The sequence below is a fragment of the Pygocentrus nattereri genome, chromosome 19, assembly GCF_015220715.1.
Source record: "Pygocentrus nattereri isolate fPygNat1 chromosome 19, fPygNat1.pri, whole genome shotgun sequence".
Taxonomy (NCBI): domain Eukaryota; kingdom Metazoa; phylum Chordata; class Actinopteri; order Characiformes; family Serrasalmidae; genus Pygocentrus; species Pygocentrus nattereri.
This window is the reverse complement of record NC_051229.1, coordinates 11,204,727-11,222,709: the sequence shown is the minus strand read 5'-3', so window position 1 is coordinate 11,222,709 and position 17,983 is coordinate 11,204,727. Positions and strand designations below refer to the sequence as shown.

Sequence of the window (17,983 nt, the reverse complement as noted above, 5' to 3'; positions counted from 1 at the left end):
GCCTCATTCTAAAAGCACTCAGAGCTAAAACACTCCTTATAACTTAAGAATGGGAGAATCAATAGTAAACTGCTGTGGACTAAATATGTGTGTGTGTGTGTGTGTGTGTGTGTATATTTATATATATATATATATATATATATATATATATATATATATATATATATATATAATATAACACTTGGTTCAAATGCAAACATCATTTATACATAAAAATAAAATAGATTACGTCAAAACAAAAGTAAGTAAACTGAAAACAAGAAAACAACCACTTTGATGTAATAGATTTTATTCATGTGAAAAAGGGGGCAGATGCTTTTTGAATAATGTAGATTCAGTGCATCATTTTTTCAGAGTACTATTGCTATAAACATGTAGAAACACTGAGACGTGTGAGAATAAGCCACTTCCACCAAATCCATTAGACCATTAGATATCACCCGTCTGTTATCTAGTACATGAGCCCACAGCCTCAATCCCATCAGAGCCTAGAGGGAGGACACAGGGCTGGTTTGGGGCTTGTTTTGAAGTGAAGGACTCATATAAGCACAGTACTGATCTGTGAGGCTGAGCCGCATTAGGCCTCTCTCTCTCTCTCTCTCTCTCTCTCTCTCTCTCTCTCTCTCTCACCTTTTTTCTCTCTCTTTCTCTGTCTTTCTCACCTTCATGCTTTGCCTTTCTCTTGCTCTCATTTTCTTTTTCTATTTCATTTTCTTTTTTTTGTTTCTTTCTCATTCTTTTTCTCAATCTTATTCTCTGCTTACTCTCTATTATTTTCTCTCATTCTGTATTTTTTCCTATTTTCTTTCTCTCTCTCTCTCTCTCTCTCTCTCTATATATATATATATATATATATATATATATATATATATATATATATATATATCCATCTGTCTTTCTCTTTGTATATATGTCACTTTCTCTCACTCTCATTTTTACTCTTTTCTTTTTCTCCCTCTCTGTCTTCCAACTCTCTCTGTTGCTTCTCTTTCTAAATCTTTTCTCTCTCTCTCTCTCTCTCTCTGTCCTTTTCTTATTTTCTTTCTCTGTCTCTTTCTCCTTGCTGTCTCTTTCCTTCTCAACCCCTCCCTCTCTTCCTCCCTCCCTTCCTCTCTGTCTCTCTTTCTCTCTCTCTGCCAAAGCTTCAGGCCTATTATGGTAACTCAGCTTATGTAATGTTTTTAGAGCATTTCACTGTCCAGGAGTTTGGTACTCGCCGTATGTGCTTGTGGAATGAGCCATTCAACAGTGACTTCAATGACTTATATTTGGAAAACTTCTGTACATAAAGATATAGCTTTGTTTCTATATATAGGGAAGTAATAACATATTTTTTCCCAAATTGTTTTTATGAAAACATAACGTTCTTATTACAATCATTAGAAATAAATTAAGTAGAGTTGTACTAAATAAGAGCTAAAGAGTCTCCGAGCTTTTGTTTGCCTTGTATGTATGTATTTTTGTGTGAGAGAGAGAGGAAAAGGGAGGGAGGAGGCGAGAGAGAGAGGAAAGCATGGGCAGGGCTTCACTTCAGTAGAGCTGGCTCAGAGGCTTCTGACAAACTTTTCCACTTTAATCCCATGACTGAGCCTGGATATGTGCCTGCTGTCAGGAGAAGTCAAGAAACAGTGGAAAACACATTAAAATCAACAAGATGGTGAAGGAATTACATAAAAGCAGGAACGTTGAGGGCCAGTAAAAAAGAGAAAAACAAGGAGATGTGGAAAGAAGATGAAATGAGTTTCTTCAACTCCACGCTGTGTTTTTCATTCTAGACTACAGCACGGACGAGACTGAGGACGACGATGATGAAGACGCTGGCAGTAGCAGTGAGGAATTCACAGACAGCATAGAGGATGACGATGTGAAACTGACCGCTGAAAGTCTGGCTAAAACACAGGTAACTGACCCCTGCTGCTCCAGGAACTTCACAAAAGATTCAGAGCATGTATGCTCTTTGTAGTGGATTACGCATAAATGATCATTGAGAGGATCATTGTGCTTACTTGTCATGTCAAGGTTTTTACAATGTGTACAATAGTAATACAGTTTAGATTCAAATATTATAGACAGCAAAAGTTATTTTTAAATGTTTTATTTAACATTAAAAGTCAGAAAAATATTGAAGTTAAATGATAAATACACGCTGTTTACCAATTTTTTTTTTTTCAAATTACCTACTTTAAGAACCTGTTAAGTAGCACAGGACTAGCATTTTAGAAAGATCTTTACATGTACGTTCAACTAGATTGATTTTATATAATCGTACATATTGATTCCTAACATTTGAAAGCTAAAATATATGTCCAAAAGTTTGTGGACACCTGCTCATCCACTGTTTCTTCTGAAATCAGGGGTATTAATAGGACCTTTGTTCCCCTTTGCTGTGTAACAACCTCAACTCTTCTGGGATGGCTTTACACTAGATGTTGGAACGTTATTAGGAGGATTTGAGTGCATTCAGCCAAAAGAGGATTAGCGAGGTCAGATACTGATGTTGGATGACTAGTTCTGGATCACAAACTCCAGCCCATCTCATCCCAAAAGTATCTGATGGAGCTCCATCACAATTCCACTGCTCAATACTGTAATGCTGGCGGCTTAATAACCCTCTAGCTGACACTTGGCATTGGACATGGTGATTTTAGGCTCATGTGCACCTGCTCCAGTGTGCCCCATTCTATTGGCAGTGCTTCATACAAGCTGTGTATGCACAATTGAATACTTTAAAGTAGCTGACTTCACTAATTATAAGGGGTATCTTTGGACAAATAATATAATAATAGTGAAGTGTGATTAAAGACTTCAGGTCTAATATGATTTCATTTTGTGTTTACTTGTTAATACTGACTCTCAGGTTTTGGTAGTTATGTGTCTTAAATGGGCATGACTATGTATAAACAGACATTTGTTTCCACCTCGTCCCGACAGAATGCTGCGATGTCTGGAGGTCCAGTGAGCAGGGGTCTGTCCCAGGGGGCCATGGTCGGAGGACAGGAGAATGAGATGGAACCAAAAAAGAAAGGAGACAGAGAGATGGGAGAGGGGAAAAGCCAGCTCAGCCAGGCAGGCTCCACCACACTCTGTCAGAACAGGTAACACATACATACACATATAGAAGCTAGGGTTGTGCATGAGTACTCAGGTACTTGTTTATCCTTCAAGTTGCCAGTATTTGAATATTAAAATCACTGTTTGGATTTTATTATGTTTCATGGGAAGGCACAATCTATACAGGCCAGCAATTCCCTGAAACTGTAGTTTTATGTTTTAAATGTGTAGAGTTTGCTCATATTTGCAAGGAAGTATATGTAGATTAAAATAAACCTCTGAAACATGAGTGCCTTAACATGAGAGTGTTGTTACGTGACTGAAAAAAGCATACATGGCTAAGTAACCAACAGTTAAAGCTACACTACGTATATTTTGGGGGTTTGGTGACCTCTCTGGTGGAAAAATGTAATAAAAAATGTTCATAGAGTATTCAAGAATGCAAGTGAATTATCTACTGTTGTCGTCATTATCTACTACTGTCACCGTATCTTCATCAATATAGTGTTGATTTTTTGCATTCGAGACCTAAACACTTGAATATAATTGGACCTGTGTGTGTGACATATGACATAGTCCAGTATAGCTGACTCAGCACCTCTGACTTTAAAGTGATTATTTTAGGCTTTACAGGGTGACTCATAGCAGTGCACCATATTTTAGCCTGTTTTTCCCTCTGGACTCTGGAGTAATGATATTTCTGTCAATTTTAACAGAAAAAACCTTACAAAGTAAAGCTTTAAATAGAAAGCAGTTGAAGTGCAGAAGTTGGCAGAAGTGCAACCTTGGGAATAAATCACCTTTGGGCCCAAAAGGATTGTCAGTTCAGTGTTTAACAATAAATAGGAAAAGAAAGCAGTCAAATCATTATTTAGACTAAACCATCTCTTCACATGGAGGAAAGCACTTTAATAAACCCAAAGGTTTCTTATATAAATTAAAATATAAGTGGAAATCAAATATTCTCTTCAGAATTTTAGAAGGACACTAAGTGAACCCCTACTTTTGATGGGCAGTATAAAAACAAGCAAAAGCAGAGATAGAAAGTAGCAAAATATAAAAATACAAAAGCACTGTACTTCATTTCATCACTTAATTAACATCACAAGCTACTCTTACTAACACTGTTTTTTTACCATATATACACTTGAAAGATGAGTTAACTAATAGTTATCAGTAATATAATAATGATCAATAATTATTATCAAAACTAAACATTTAGAGCTGGTTTCCTTGACCCTGATTAGGAATAAGTCTGGACTAAAATGAGTTTTTAATGATAAATCACCACTGGCACTGCAGTTTAGTCCAAGAACTATTGAATATGCAGAAAACTGGCTGTTGTTGTTGTTTTACTGCTTGTGTTTACAATTTAATTTTGAAATGCATGTTTGAAATACACTAGTCCTCTATCTAGCCTGCAGGAGACAAATGGTGAGCTACAGCAGAGTGGGATTGGATCAGGATCTGGACTGGAATCTGGATCCGGTCCGAGAACAGAGAGAGAGGAATGCAGGAGGTGCAGAAGGTGGGAGCAAAGTGATGCAGACAGACTGAACCTTCATAGCCAGGCCCACACACTTGGAGAGGAAGAGGAGGATGAGTACGAGGATGAGGATGAAGAGGGAGATGAAGAGGATGTGCGGGCCCCTCAGAGAAAGCGTGGACCACCAGCTGTGACACTGAGAGAAGGAATGAGAAAGAGGAAGTGTATGAGACCGCACTCTCTGGACCTCGGAGCACTGCTGGCCCACAATAGACCACAGGTGACTGCTTCTCTGCAGGCCATTATACAAGTCAGGGAACATCTCTGAACTGAATATCCTGTATCTATCAAACAAAGTAGGACCAACATGAGACATCTGAATAGACTGAATTTGGGATTAAATCCCCAATGTTAAAGCACTAGTTTGACAAAAAAACACATTTAAACACTTTTTTTCCTCAGTGTAAACCTGGTCACTGAGTCAAGGCATGTTTGGTGACCAAAATTTGCTTCTTTAGATTTGCATTGGAGCTACAAGACCAATGTAACAAGTAATAGAGGTTTTCAGCCATCTGTTAACTTTATACTAACTGCATACCTAAATCAGCACACATCTCAAACTGTGATGAGTTGTTAAGTCATCTCAAATAGCCTTGCTCCTGTGGTTTGTGACATTGTATAACATCTATATGACACTGTTATCTTAAAACTGGATAAGAGTATGGACCTCTCAAGTGTCCTAATTCTGTAGTTGCCATCATGCCCCTATAAAGAACTCCTGGTCTAAACTGGTTTTCTCTATGAGAAAAATTGCAAGCTTGTTGAATTCAACACCTCCCAAGACTGGTAATTTCACCAGAATTCCCCATGCAAACCAGCAAGCTGTAGAAAATGTGATAGTTAAGTTGCTTTGCCAATAGTAAAGTGCTGTTTGAGTAGTGGATGTTGTTAAACACAGTTGAATTTTAATAGGATACTTTGTTTTATGCAATGTCACTTCAGTGCGCAGGAGACGTAGCTTGCTGCTAGCGTGGGTTCATATTTCAACTACTTAATGACCTCACAGTTCAGAGGAACAATGACACTCAGGGAAAAGCTGTACACAGTACAAAATGTGTCGGGTTTTGAACATTTTTATTTATTAGAGGGTGCAATAGCGCAGAATTTCAAGAACGCCACTTTTTTCCGGTAAACCGCTCAGACTCAGAGTTCCTCGAATGGACGTGACACTGACACTTTGATACTATAGAATCATGCATGTCTTCAGAGGTCTGTTGCTAAAAACAGTATTGCAGCCATATTGAAGCCTGAAATTTTTCAGTTTTTGTCCATTTTAATAAATAACTGTATGTCTTACAGTATCGGAGACCATAGATGATATACATCCATCCATCCATTTTCTAAGCCGCTTCTCCGTCAGGGTCGCGGGTAGATGATATACAGTACATGTGTAATTTGTCCAATATGAATAGAATTTTTTGCCACACACAATAAGTTCACAATACGTTTTTGCTCCATTGCAACATTATATTGTAGATTTTATAGGAGTTTTTAGATTTTAATTGGTTCCTGTGTTTTACTGTAAGAATATTAGAGCTGTACAATAATCACTTATTTGTGCATGCCCCATATTTCCCAGGACCCAGCTATGGAGAGGGAGGTAGAGGGGGAGAGTGGAGGTTCCAGTTCCACAGGCGGTGGAGGTTCTGCAGGGTTCTGGCAACACGTGGAGGCAGGACTTCGTGAGCAGGCAGAGCGTCTCCGTAGCGACCTGGCGCTCAGCCGACAGGAAAGCAGAGAGCTACGGGAGAGACTGATGGTGTCTGAGGCTACTGTACACGCACAGGCTGAACAACTAAAAGACTACAGAGAACTACTGAGTGAGTGCACATCAGCAAAGAACCGACTGAAGAGTCACAACGTGTATGAGTGTTGAAATATGCATGAACCTGTTTTGGACACACAATCGTTTCAATTGCAGTTTTGATTTTCTCATATTACTGACAAAGCAGTTACAGAGTTGGAACAGTTATATAACACATAAAAGGTTATGGTATAAACCTCTATAAAAAAAAGCTATGAGTAGCAAACTCAGTACATATATACGATCATATAATCATATTGGAACAAAGCAGACTTTTTACACCTCTGCTTTACAATTTCAAAGAATTCATTTTGTGTGGTAAGTGAGAAATGATTGATTTGTGTTGTGAATTTATCAAGGAATATTTCACTTCTGTGAAGTGTTCCTCAAACTCAGCTCTTTAGAAAGGTGCCTCAATGCTACATTTTGGTTTATTTTATATTTTTTATATTCTGTGCTTATGTCATCTTGTATTGTGTGTAGGCTACTTTTGTAACATTTAAATTACCCAGTGAGTTAATAGTTTTTTCTTATGCCTTGGCCTCAGCTGAGAGTGCTGTGCAGCAGGATAGTAAGCAAGTGCAGGTGGATCTGCAGGATCTGGGCTACGAGACTAGCGGACGCAGTGAAAATGAAGCTGAGAGAGAGGAAACTAGCAGCCCTGGTACGTCTAAATGCATGAGGTCCAAACTGGATGGATGGATGGCTGGATGAGATGGATGGACCGTTCAAATGGGGCCCAGATTTTTCCAGTACCAAACTACACTTTCCAAATTACCAAACGACATCTTTGCAGCCATGCTTCTAGATAATGTATCTGAAATGCTTATCTACATAATTTGCTTGCCAAGTTATGCACCTCAAGGCTTTATCATTTTATTTAGAATTATGTACAATAAAATTATAAACTTTGTCTCTTAAAGAAAATATCTCAGTTACCAAATCATATGACTCAGGTTTGTCACTGTTACCTGTTGTAGGTGTTATCCCAAGCCATTTGTGTCTTGTCTGTCTCCATTTCAGAGTTTGATGATCTGGAGATGTGCACCTCCCTCTCCCGGCAGCCCTATGTCGGTGGCGGGAAGTCATGGGGTTGGCATGGTGACAGCGGTGGTTCCCAGTTGGATGACCCATCCTCTCTGCACTGTCTGGTGCAGGACTTGCGTGCGCAGCTCTCTCGCTGCCACAAAGTGATCCGGGGACTGCAGCTGCGCGTCCGCTCGCTCTCTGCAACTTCTGACTACGCTTCCAGCCTCGAACGCACGCCACGCAAGGTACCGACTTAGTGCTGTGGCTAACATTTCCCTTAGAAATACCAGTAATCCAAACATGGATCCGAACATAATCATATCGTAACATCATTGGTAATCCTATAAAGGCAATTACAAGTGATTTCCATTTTAGGTGAACTGGGCGTTCCAGGCATCCCCAGCTCACAGTGCGGTGGAGGAGGATGAAGGCTGGCAGTCGGATGGGCCGGTGATGGGCCCTTTGCGATCAAGAAAGGAGCTACAGGAGCTGGTGTCACGTGTGGCCTCACTGGAGAACCAAATCCGCAGCAGCAGTCTGGAGGGGAAAGGAGGAGCAGAAGATGGAAAGAACGCAACGTGGCCTGGGTGATGAAAGAAAATGGTTTAAGAGTGGTGCAGTCAAATTGGATGTTTAGATTTTTATGTCTGAGTCTTTCTGATCATTTACTGGTCTAAATGCATGGGGTCCAAACTTTTCCACTCACATTTGAACTTTGCACTTATAAATAGAACAGTATTGGTTTAGACACAGGCTAGGCTTAATTTAACTGTATATTTAATGTCAAAATGATCTTTAGATGAATAACAAGATTTTTTAAAATTACCAATACCAGTATTAAAACAGTCTGATAGCAATCCAAATTTTTCTCTTCAAATGAATCTGTTTTTAATAAAGCACTTTACGATGAACGCCAGTTACTAAACAGGAATACTGATCACATTATCAGTTTTTTCTGAGACCTCCCCCTGATTGTGATTGGTCCTATTCACTGCACTGTGTTCTTGGATCTCCCATGACTGCAATTGGTCTTAATCAGGGCATTATTTGCTCTGAGACCTCCCCTTAACTGTGAATGGCCCTAAGCACGGTGTGCTTAGTTCTGAGACCTCCCCCTGACTGTGAATGGACTCTGAACAAGACTTTAGTGGTGTTGAGTGTTAGATAGACATACACAGAGTTCTTTTAAGTGTAATTATGGCAGCAGGATCAGCGGCCAGCTTAATTGAGGACAGAGGAGCAGAAATGTTTAGAGCAGGATTGGTGGTGTTTGGAGAGTAAAGTGGTGGTTAAGAAGATTTACAGGCTCTGTGCTCTCCAATAAATTATTGTTCTAACAGTTATACACATAAATCTGGTTGAAAAGTAATATGAAAAACACCTGGACTTGAAACAAAATGGAATATCTGTCAGTTCATATCTGTCTGCCCAGTCACTGCATTGTTTTTGTATTGTATGTTTTCTTTGAGCGCTCATGTGAATTATTTAAGCTCTACAAGCGACTCCTCTTTCTTGTCTACCCAGGAAGTACAACACACTGATCCAGGCTCAGGCTCGGGAGCTGTCTCATCTTCGGCAGAGGATGCGTGAGGGGCGGGGCATCTGCCACATCCTCACACAACACCTGGGTGACACCACCAAAGCCTTTGAGGAGCTTCTTCGTGCCAATGACATTGATTATTACATGGGCCAGAGTTTCAGAGAACAGCTCTCTCAGAGCTCCTCTCTTGCACAGAGGATCAGCATAAAGATCAGCGGCCGTGAGTACACAAACTCACACACATACACACACTTACACAAATATGCACATCTTTACTATAAAAGTACATTATAGAATGGATACAAAGTTTAAGCTTGAGCTTAGTCCAAAACTACCATTTTTTTAAAATAAAGAATCTTCACTGTCAATTTTGGTTCAATACAGATACAGTATTACTGTACCCCATTTATGGATGCTCTGTAGTGATGTAGACGCTGGTGTCTACAATTTGACAAAAACTCTATATATTATTAAACCACCACGGCCAATGATTATAACCCTTACATTGGTTAAAGTAAAGCATCAACATGAAGAGAAACAGACTTTTACACTTGGAACTCAGCTGCATCGGGCTCTGACATTGTTATTAAACGCAGTGTAGCAGTGTGAGTATATATTCCTGGTTTTTTTTTTTTTTTACAGATTCCTAGCTTCAAATTACCTGAATTCTGTTACATATGACTAACATTTTAGAATAATTCATCTACAATCAGATTTGTTTTATGTTACTGAAAACATTGAATGGTACACTATATGTTCAAAACACCTGCTTATAAACATTTCTTCTGAAATCAAGTGTATTAAAGGAATTCCATTGATTTGTTTTTTAATTCTGTGTAATTCATGGCAAGTTGTAGAGAAGTTAACTTTGTAATGTTGTTGGAGTATTGCTGATAAGAATCAGGGATGGCAGTGTCTCAAAACAAAACTAAGGCATTTCAGTTATTAGTTGATATGTGAACATTTCCTGTAATAGGTTCCTGTGATGTCGCTAGTAGAGGCATTAAACACTTCAAACACAGTTACGAGCAATTCTAACTATAACAGAGCATATCACACATCACTCTGAATGTCTTGGTTTACATCTTATTGAAATGATTCTGCAGAATAAAAAAAAAAATCAGTGGAATTCTTATTTTGATAGCATCAGTAACAGCCTCTGCTCTTCTGAGAATTCTTTACATTAGATGTTGGAACACTAATGTGAGGATTGTGCTGTAATGTGATTGCAGCCGCAAGAGCATCAGTGAGGTCAAGTAATAATGTTGGATGACTAATCCAGAGCATCATTCTAATTCTGAGGGCTCCTGCATTCACTAATTAGAAGTGCCGTTAGCATACTTTCGGATTATCCATTGATCAAAATGATACTTATTGACTTTATTAGACCGTTTTCTTTTCATTTGCAATTGCAAAGACAGTTTTTAGAGATTGCATTACTTAATAGGAACAGTTGCCTTAAAGGTTTACTCTGTGTATACGATTGGCCTTATCATTTCTTATTCTTTCATTTCTAATGTTTCTACTGTTATTCCTGTAAGCCAGATTTGCGTATTAACATGTTGATATTGCATTATTTGACCAGTGTCTCTACCTTTATTTTGCAGGAGATCGGTCAGAGCTGCAGGATGACAAAATGGGCCATGAGCTGTTAGCTTTAAGGTGATTTTCTTCTCTAGATGAATGTGTTTAATGTATTGTCATGTTGACAACAAGTGATCAAATACTTATGTTAAGCTAATTGTTGAATTATAGTTATTTCTTCTATTATTTGCATGAGAACTCAGATTTCCTTTGTGGCTAATTTAATTGACACAAGGCCAGATTATTAGAATGCTTTATTTTGTTAAGAAGTTTTTAACACCCCTCAATTTACGTTTTGTTGACTAACGTATTGAAAATAAATTAGCACATGCTCTACATGGAACAGGGTTAAACATGCCATATTTCTGCAGATTTCTCCAAGTGCAAAATATCTGTTTATTTGCTGAGTTTAACATATGGAGAACATAATAAAACTGAAAAAATATAGAATGTGTGGTAACTTTTGCACAAGTCCCATTTAAACCCCTCCCCACCACCACCACCCCCCGAATTTAATTTGAAAACATCAGTGAACATGGCAAATAGTTGCGTCATTTTTGTGTGTGGTTGCGTGTGAATAGGTTAAGTAAGGAGCTCCAGCAGAAGGACAAGATCATTGAGTCTCTCCACACAAAGCTGCAGCAGCGCCCTGAAACACCCTCCAGCAGCCACGCCCCCTCAGAGACAACAGACCAATCGGACCGCACATCCTTTGTGTCAGATGAGAGGGGCTCAACAAATGAGGATCTGGAGTTGTGTTCCGATGTGGATGCTGTCAGCGAATATGCCCAGGAAACAGCTCCCACATCTAACAATGCAGGCATGTAAAATGCAATAACATACAATGCACATGAACCTTCACACATAAACGTGTACAGCACTATACAAAGTTTGGAACCAGTGTTTTCAGTAGAATGAAATCAATGGCCAAGTACAAGTTATTCGTTTTTCAGCAGATATTTCTGAGGAGACTAGATACAAGACAGATAGTTACAGAGAAAATGTGAATCCTGACAACCATTCAAGACCTTGTAGACCACCAAAACTGATGATCTTAAAGCAGTGGACTTGCCAGACCTCAACATCACAGTTTGGGGTTATTTAATAATAGAGGTGTGGAAAATGTCTCTGCAGATTTCTTTGAAAAACTAGTAAATCTGAAAAGAAGGAAAGCTATGATAAAGGCACAGGGTGGACACATTGAATGCTGAAAATAATGTAGATTTGGTTGCTTCTGTGCCAATTTCTGTTTAATATGTGTTTCCTACTTTAAATGAATAACTTGTACTTATAGGCCTCTTTGAATTAAAAAATGAATAAAGGGTTGTCTCTGACATTTGCACAATACTGTACATCATAAAAATAGTTCCATACAACTTCACAGGCATCAAATAATTAGTAGGAAGCTTTAAAAACAAAATAAAACATTTTAAATGAATCCAGAATGATGAAAGGATGACTATAAAATAACAAAGAAGTGCTTGTGTATGATTGTGTACATGCACACTAGCTCCATCACACTTCAGCCCTTATTAGGTCAATGTGTAAATTCCTTGCATTTTCTTGCAGCCTACCCTTCAGTCATCCCTGCCCCTCGTTGTATTCAGTCCCCTTTTGCCCTGTACAGGCACGAGGAGAGTAAGACAGGTAGGGTCACTTAGCATTCAGTGTCATGCCTGTGTGCATTCAGCAGTAGCATCCTGTTTATAAACTACACATCTCGTTCTCCTCCACTCATCTCTAGGTGTTTATTCTGGACCTTTGTCCAGCTCATTGCCCCTGAGTCAGACCCACCACTGGTCCAACTCCTCAAATAGTTTAACTTTTGACCCACTGCCCTTTCCTGGCTCTGACCCCAGGCTGATGTCCCAGGCACGGCCTCAGCAGGGCCTGCATAGGCCCCCAGTTCGAAGTGAGCACACAGCTTGTGCATGTGTGTGTGTGTGTTTTGTACTGTGCTTAATATAAGAGTCATTCTGAAACTACTTGAACACTCTACTAACTGCACAGCTGATAACATCACATCACACAGTGTGAGTGAGTGCTATTTCAGGATAGATTTGTTACAAGAATACATCAGATTCATTCTTTATTTTCCCACCGATATCAAATCCAGCATTTTCTAATGATAGTACTGGTTGGGTATGTGCATTCCAACAAATTATGATATTTAAGCATCAGAGTTTATTAACAGATGTATAGTTAACTACAGTTAAGGAAACACAACACCGCAAAAAATGGTAACAGCACTGATTTTGCACAAAAAAATAGCAGCATGCAGAAAAAAAAAAAAAATATCCAACCAAAGTTATCGCATTGGATGATTAATGTAGGCTGCCTCTTCAGATAAGCTAAGGAGCTAACAGACCTAAAAGACCTAATACTGCAAGGCAAATCAGTAAATGTCAATATTTCTATATCCTGAACCTGTTTCTTTCTCTCTCTGTGGTTTAAACAGGTTTTAGTTTACCTCATTCACTGAGCAGCTACCCGCTGATGGGCCCCACAGCACTTGATTCCTCCAGTTACACCCAGCTATCTCATCATTCCCTTCACCAGCCTCAGAAAACCGAAAGCAGCCTGGTGGGAAGTAGTGCACTGTGGGGCACAGAAAACATGGTTCAGCCAATCAGAGGCTTCCCTGGAGTCCCCGGCTACTCTTCAGGAAACAGTCAATCAGGTACATAACTTTCTTTTAGAACTGCCTTTAAGAATATTTAAAATTTTGAATAGAAATTATTTTAGCATAATGTGCATACTAACTTGATCAGTACATGACCACACACAAGTTTAACTGATGAAACCTGAAAAGTATTATTAAACTTTCAGGGACCTGTATGTCGATCCACACTTCATTTCGTCACACTCATAACTATGTAATTTAGTTTCTTATTAGTTACTGAATAAGTCAGAATGGTTTGAATAATAAGTACTTGCTTTTAGTAACCGAATAACAAGTCTACAGTTTGAGATATTAATCCAGTAAAACCTGTATGTATAATTTTTAGATTTGTCTGCATGAATTAAAGCTGTTTTGTGTTGTCAGGTGTGGACCTGATAGAGGAGCACCTGTGCGAGATTCGCACTCTGCGCCAGCGACTAGAGGACTCAATCAGGACCAATGAAAGGCTGAGACAGCAGCTGGAGGGCCGTCTGGCCACAACTGCCAGAGATACAGGTGAGATATCAGACCACTGAGGCAACGCAGTGGCTGCAGAAGCATAGGACACTATGAAACACCTGGGCCTTCCTGCAAGAAATGTCAACTTCATGGCAAGACAGGATTTTTTTTATACTTTTACTGTGTGTCAGAAAGACAGATAGTCTCAGCCCACATTGTATTTCCAAATGTATCTAGACACCCTTTGTAATTAGTTAATTAAAGTCAATTGTGTGAATTCAGCCTTTTATTATCTTCAAAGAAAAGCATTGTTGGTTGAATGGGATGCTCTGGAACAGCTGCACAAATGCTGCAACTCGGCTAAAATGTGGGATTACTAAAGATACCACATGTATATGATTGTTTGTCCCTCAGTAGCACCCACTAACATCTACATCCAAGGCCTGGACACAGTCACACAGCTGTCCAATGAAATTCGAGTGTTAAAGGAGGAAAATATGAGTCTACAGTCCAGACTGCAGGCCAGCAGAGGTGAGTCCACTCACCAAGTCTCTCCCCATACATGGGGCTTTATTAATCCATTTACTGGTCACAAATTAGGCCACTTATGATGCTATAGCTGCTTCTGTCTACCAGCCCCTTGATAGTTTTAGATAGAATTGATGGCAAGAAATTGTAAGTTCAAAAATTATAACTTAATTAATATAATCTTATAATCGTAATTAATTGTCTTCTACTTACAAACATAAATATGGTATCAACTGAAACTTTAGATTCCCTTTCAACAGAGTCTGTCCACTCATTTCAGTACGGTTAAAGTGAGAAATAATTCTTTTTATTTATCTCTAATGTACTCTGTTTGACCTGCAGACAGCAGCAAGGAGATGGAGCAATTGCGGGAGGCGGTGCTGTCTGGGCGTGCTCGGCTGAAGCAGGCGGAGTTAGAGGCGGAGCAGTGGAAGGAGGAGCTAAGGAGGCTGCAAGCACACAGCTGTGAGCAGAGTCAGCAGATTCAACAACTTCGGCAGGAGAGACAGAGTAACCAGGAGCACAGCAACAGGTAACACTGCTATTATTAGCTTATACATTAATGAACCAAGCTAGCTTTTTTTTCTCCTCCCACTGGAGCATAGTGACATAATCAAGACTCAGAGTACTGGTATTACAATTCAATGAAACAAGAACTTTGCCTTTTTAATGGTATGTTGTGATGAATTTTACTTAATAGGATCACGTTTGTGAGCTAAAAAGGGTCAGTTTTGATTTTTGTGCATGCATGAATGTGTGTTTATATGTGTAATTGGTGTGTGTGTGTGTGTGTGTGTTTATGCGCAGGTTGCAGCATGAGGTGAGTCTTCTCCAGCAGCAGCTGTCAGAGAGCAGGCAGCTATTGCATTCACTGCAGTGTGAGCTCCAGCTGTATGATCGAGTGTGTGCTGGAAACAAGAGCAGCCCAGCAGGTGAGACACATTTTACAAATGTGAACAAATAAAGATGCAGAAATTCCTCGTCATAAACTGAAACTGATTCTCTGAACTTGCTAGTTTATTTATGTTCTTCATTTAACATTCTAAATATAAACTTTTCAGGATAAGAATACCGATCTGATGATAAATGAAACAGTTTACGTAAAATTGACTTACTAAAATGATTACAGTGTGTGGGCTGCAGAATGTGCCATGAAATCCAACATCCTCAACAACATAGAACAGCTGGTCATCCAAAGCAATGTATTCTATTGTTCCATTAATTTTTAGTCATATTTTGCACTTATACCCTAAGGATACATATAGTGTCATTGTGCATCAGCAACTTTCCTTTTTGCTTCTTTTTTGCTGTTTACTGCAGATCAGGCCTGTAGTTGATGAACATCGATTACAAATCCCTTGTTTTATGTTCTGCATAGAAACTGCTAAATACTTCCTTTTTTCCCCCACTGTTGATCTGCTGCCTCTCAAACTGTTTGAATGCATCTGTGCCTATGTGAACAGGAGAGAGAGAAGGAAAAAAAACAGTGTTTTGAATCACTGTGTCTTGTATTCTGTATGTATTTTGAAGCTTCATTGTTGTCCTGTTGAATCTTTGTGTTCAGCAAAATTTTTCACAATTTTCACTTTATTCGACTGAAAAACAAAAGCTTTTGACCGTTTTTGAAAATATTTAACGTACATGAAATATTTCTGTGGCCAGAATTTTGGTGTCTCCCTACTTTTGATTGATTCACAATCGTTTGAATGTATGAGTCGTCCACTGACAGCTGTTTTATTTAATCAGTTATAAATAACTTGATACTTTTGTCAAACTCAAACCAGATTACAACGGCAAAATAAATAGTCAGTACCTTCAAGGGGTTTTAAGAGTCTATTAAAACTACTGTAACTTAAGAATAACTTTTCCATGTAGTTATGGAATGATGTTTTTTTTTATTCTTTTTTTTTTCTCTCTCTTTTTTTTTCTCTGCCTCTCTTTTCCTATTTCTCTCAACAGGTTACCTCTCTGAGATATTGTACCCTTCCGCTCCTGCTGGGGGGGAGCTGGGGGAGTTGTTGGTCGAGGTGCGGGCTCTAAGGGGGCAGATGGAGCGCAGTGTGCAGGAGAACGGTGCATTGAGAGTACAGCTGCAGAAACAGCTGGAGCAGCAGCTGTCCTCAGCCACTCTGGAGACCAGACCTTCATCCCTCATCCCGGCCAGCCCACTGCGGGATGCTTTCTACAGACGGCAGCTACTGCATGGTGAGACGTCACTCTGAAATGTTCAGGATGGTGTATTTAATCCATGACAGTAATACCAAGAGTCGGGCATTACTGTCATAAACATGGAATATCAAAAAGTCACACGTTGCTTAGTAACAAATTAACTAACCTGCTCGTTTGACCATTAGTAATAATTTATTGGTGTATAAAAAATTTGTTAAAAATATTTTAATCTCTTTAACCTGAGAAGCCTTTTCCCTCAAGTTACTGTATGTGTCGTATAATTTTCTCTCTCTCTTTTCTAATTGAAAATAAGTTACCACATCCTCTACAGAGAACACACTTAAATATTCAATTTTCTGCAGACTTAAGTGTACAAGTTCTGTTTATTTGCTGAGCTTAACATATTGGGGAAAAAACACAAAATGTGAATGCGAGCCATAACTTTTGCACAGACACATGTTGTTTTACTTTTCCCCAGAATGTAAAATAGACAAATGAACAGTAAGTGTACATTAATTGTGCTTCTGTGTAGATGATGTGTTTCCTATTTTATACATATTTTAAGTCAGTATCAGTATTGATATATGATCAGTATCCTTATCGAAAAGAGCCCAGACCTATTATAAAGCTATTTACATGAAAACTTACATTTGTATTCAAATTACATTTTGTATCTCCGGCTTTAGGTCAGTACTTCTGGCTTTTTCCATTTAATTCCATGCCAAGAAATGAGTGTAACGTGGCTGAAATATGTTTTTTTATATCTACAAAACAAAACCTTTTCATCATATTCCGATCATGATAAAACCTCCCGTCTTCTACTTTCAAACACAAATGTATCAATTGAAAGTCTAGAATTTGCACTTTCAAGAGAGTTTCTCTCATAAAAAACTATTATGCAGTTACACCATGCTTTTGCTATCACTGGCAAATACAGTGTACAGTGTATACAGTTCACAATTAATCTTCATAGATTGTGATGGTTGGAAATGAACTGTACAGTAACAGCATGTGTGATTTGTATTGTGTGTAGTGGATGTTTGAATGAGTGCAGTTTAACCCCGTACCAAAATGTTGTATTACAGCATTTCTGTAACTTAACAAAAGCACTTAGTTTGCATTGAAGTCCCTGTAGTATAATAAGCCTTAGTATGTAATAAGCCTGAGATTTTAAGGGGTCAATATGAATATTGTGCTGTGTGACTGTATGCTACACGCCAGCATCTCTCTCTTACAGCATCTCATACAGCGTGACACTGTGAGTGTGTATACTCTGCACATGTGTGTGTAAAAGCAAGGCTGCAATCAGTGTGTGTCAGTTTGCATGGTGTGTTAACCTGCGTGCGGTGTGTGTGTGTGCTCTGCAGACCCTTCTCCCTCTCCTCCAGTGAGGGATGTTGGTCCGTTCCCTGCCGGCCCCCCGTATTCTCCTTACTCTGAGCTTGAGGAAAGCTCTCTCACAGCCAACGGTGTGTGTGCATGTTAACTGCTAACAGCATTCAGCTTCTCTTAGTGATCAGCAATGACTCTGAATGCATGAGCTAAGCACAAAGATGTTCAGTAAGAACTTTTTTATTACTGGGGACATTTATAAAACATACTTAAATTTCA

The 17,983-nt window shown here is 39.0% G+C and overlaps 1 protein-coding gene across 7 annotated transcripts in view; it reads left to right on the top strand.

The window, feature by feature from the left end:
• Nucleotides 1-17,983, top strand: part of LOC108433094 (myomegalin-like) — a 90,039-nt gene that overhangs the window by 62,458 nt on the left and 9,598 nt on the right. For 4 of the 7 annotated variants that reach the window (XM_037531122.1, XM_037531117.1, XM_017707430.2 and 1 more), the window contains 19 exons: nt 1,776-1,900; nt 2,932-3,095; nt 4,469-4,817; nt 6,177-6,417; nt 6,949-7,065; nt 7,425-7,675; nt 7,806-8,017; nt 8,955-9,190; nt 10,578-10,632; nt 11,136-11,374; nt 12,124-12,201; nt 12,299-12,466; nt 13,013-13,234; nt 13,601-13,732; nt 14,090-14,206; nt 14,546-14,735; nt 15,011-15,135; nt 16,163-16,408; nt 17,740-17,841. In XM_037531122.1, the coding sequence (XP_037387019.1) occupies nt 1,776-1,900; nt 2,932-3,095; nt 4,469-4,817; nt 6,177-6,417; nt 6,949-7,065; nt 7,425-7,675; nt 7,806-8,017; nt 8,955-9,190; nt 10,578-10,632; nt 11,136-11,374; nt 12,124-12,201; nt 12,299-12,466; nt 13,013-13,234; nt 13,601-13,732; nt 14,090-14,206; nt 14,546-14,735; nt 15,011-15,135; nt 16,163-16,408; nt 17,740-17,841 (3,369 nt within the window). The remainder of the gene's footprint in view (nt 1-1,775; nt 1,901-2,931; nt 3,096-4,468; nt 4,818-6,176; nt 6,418-6,948; nt 7,066-7,424; nt 7,676-7,805; nt 8,018-8,954; nt 9,191-10,577; nt 10,633-11,135; nt 11,375-12,123; nt 12,202-12,298; nt 12,467-13,012; nt 13,235-13,600; nt 13,733-14,089; nt 14,207-14,545; nt 14,736-15,010; nt 15,136-16,162; nt 16,409-17,739; nt 17,842-17,983) is intronic. The other 3 variants (XM_037531118.1, XM_037531119.1, XM_037531121.1) reach the window with 3 other exon arrangements.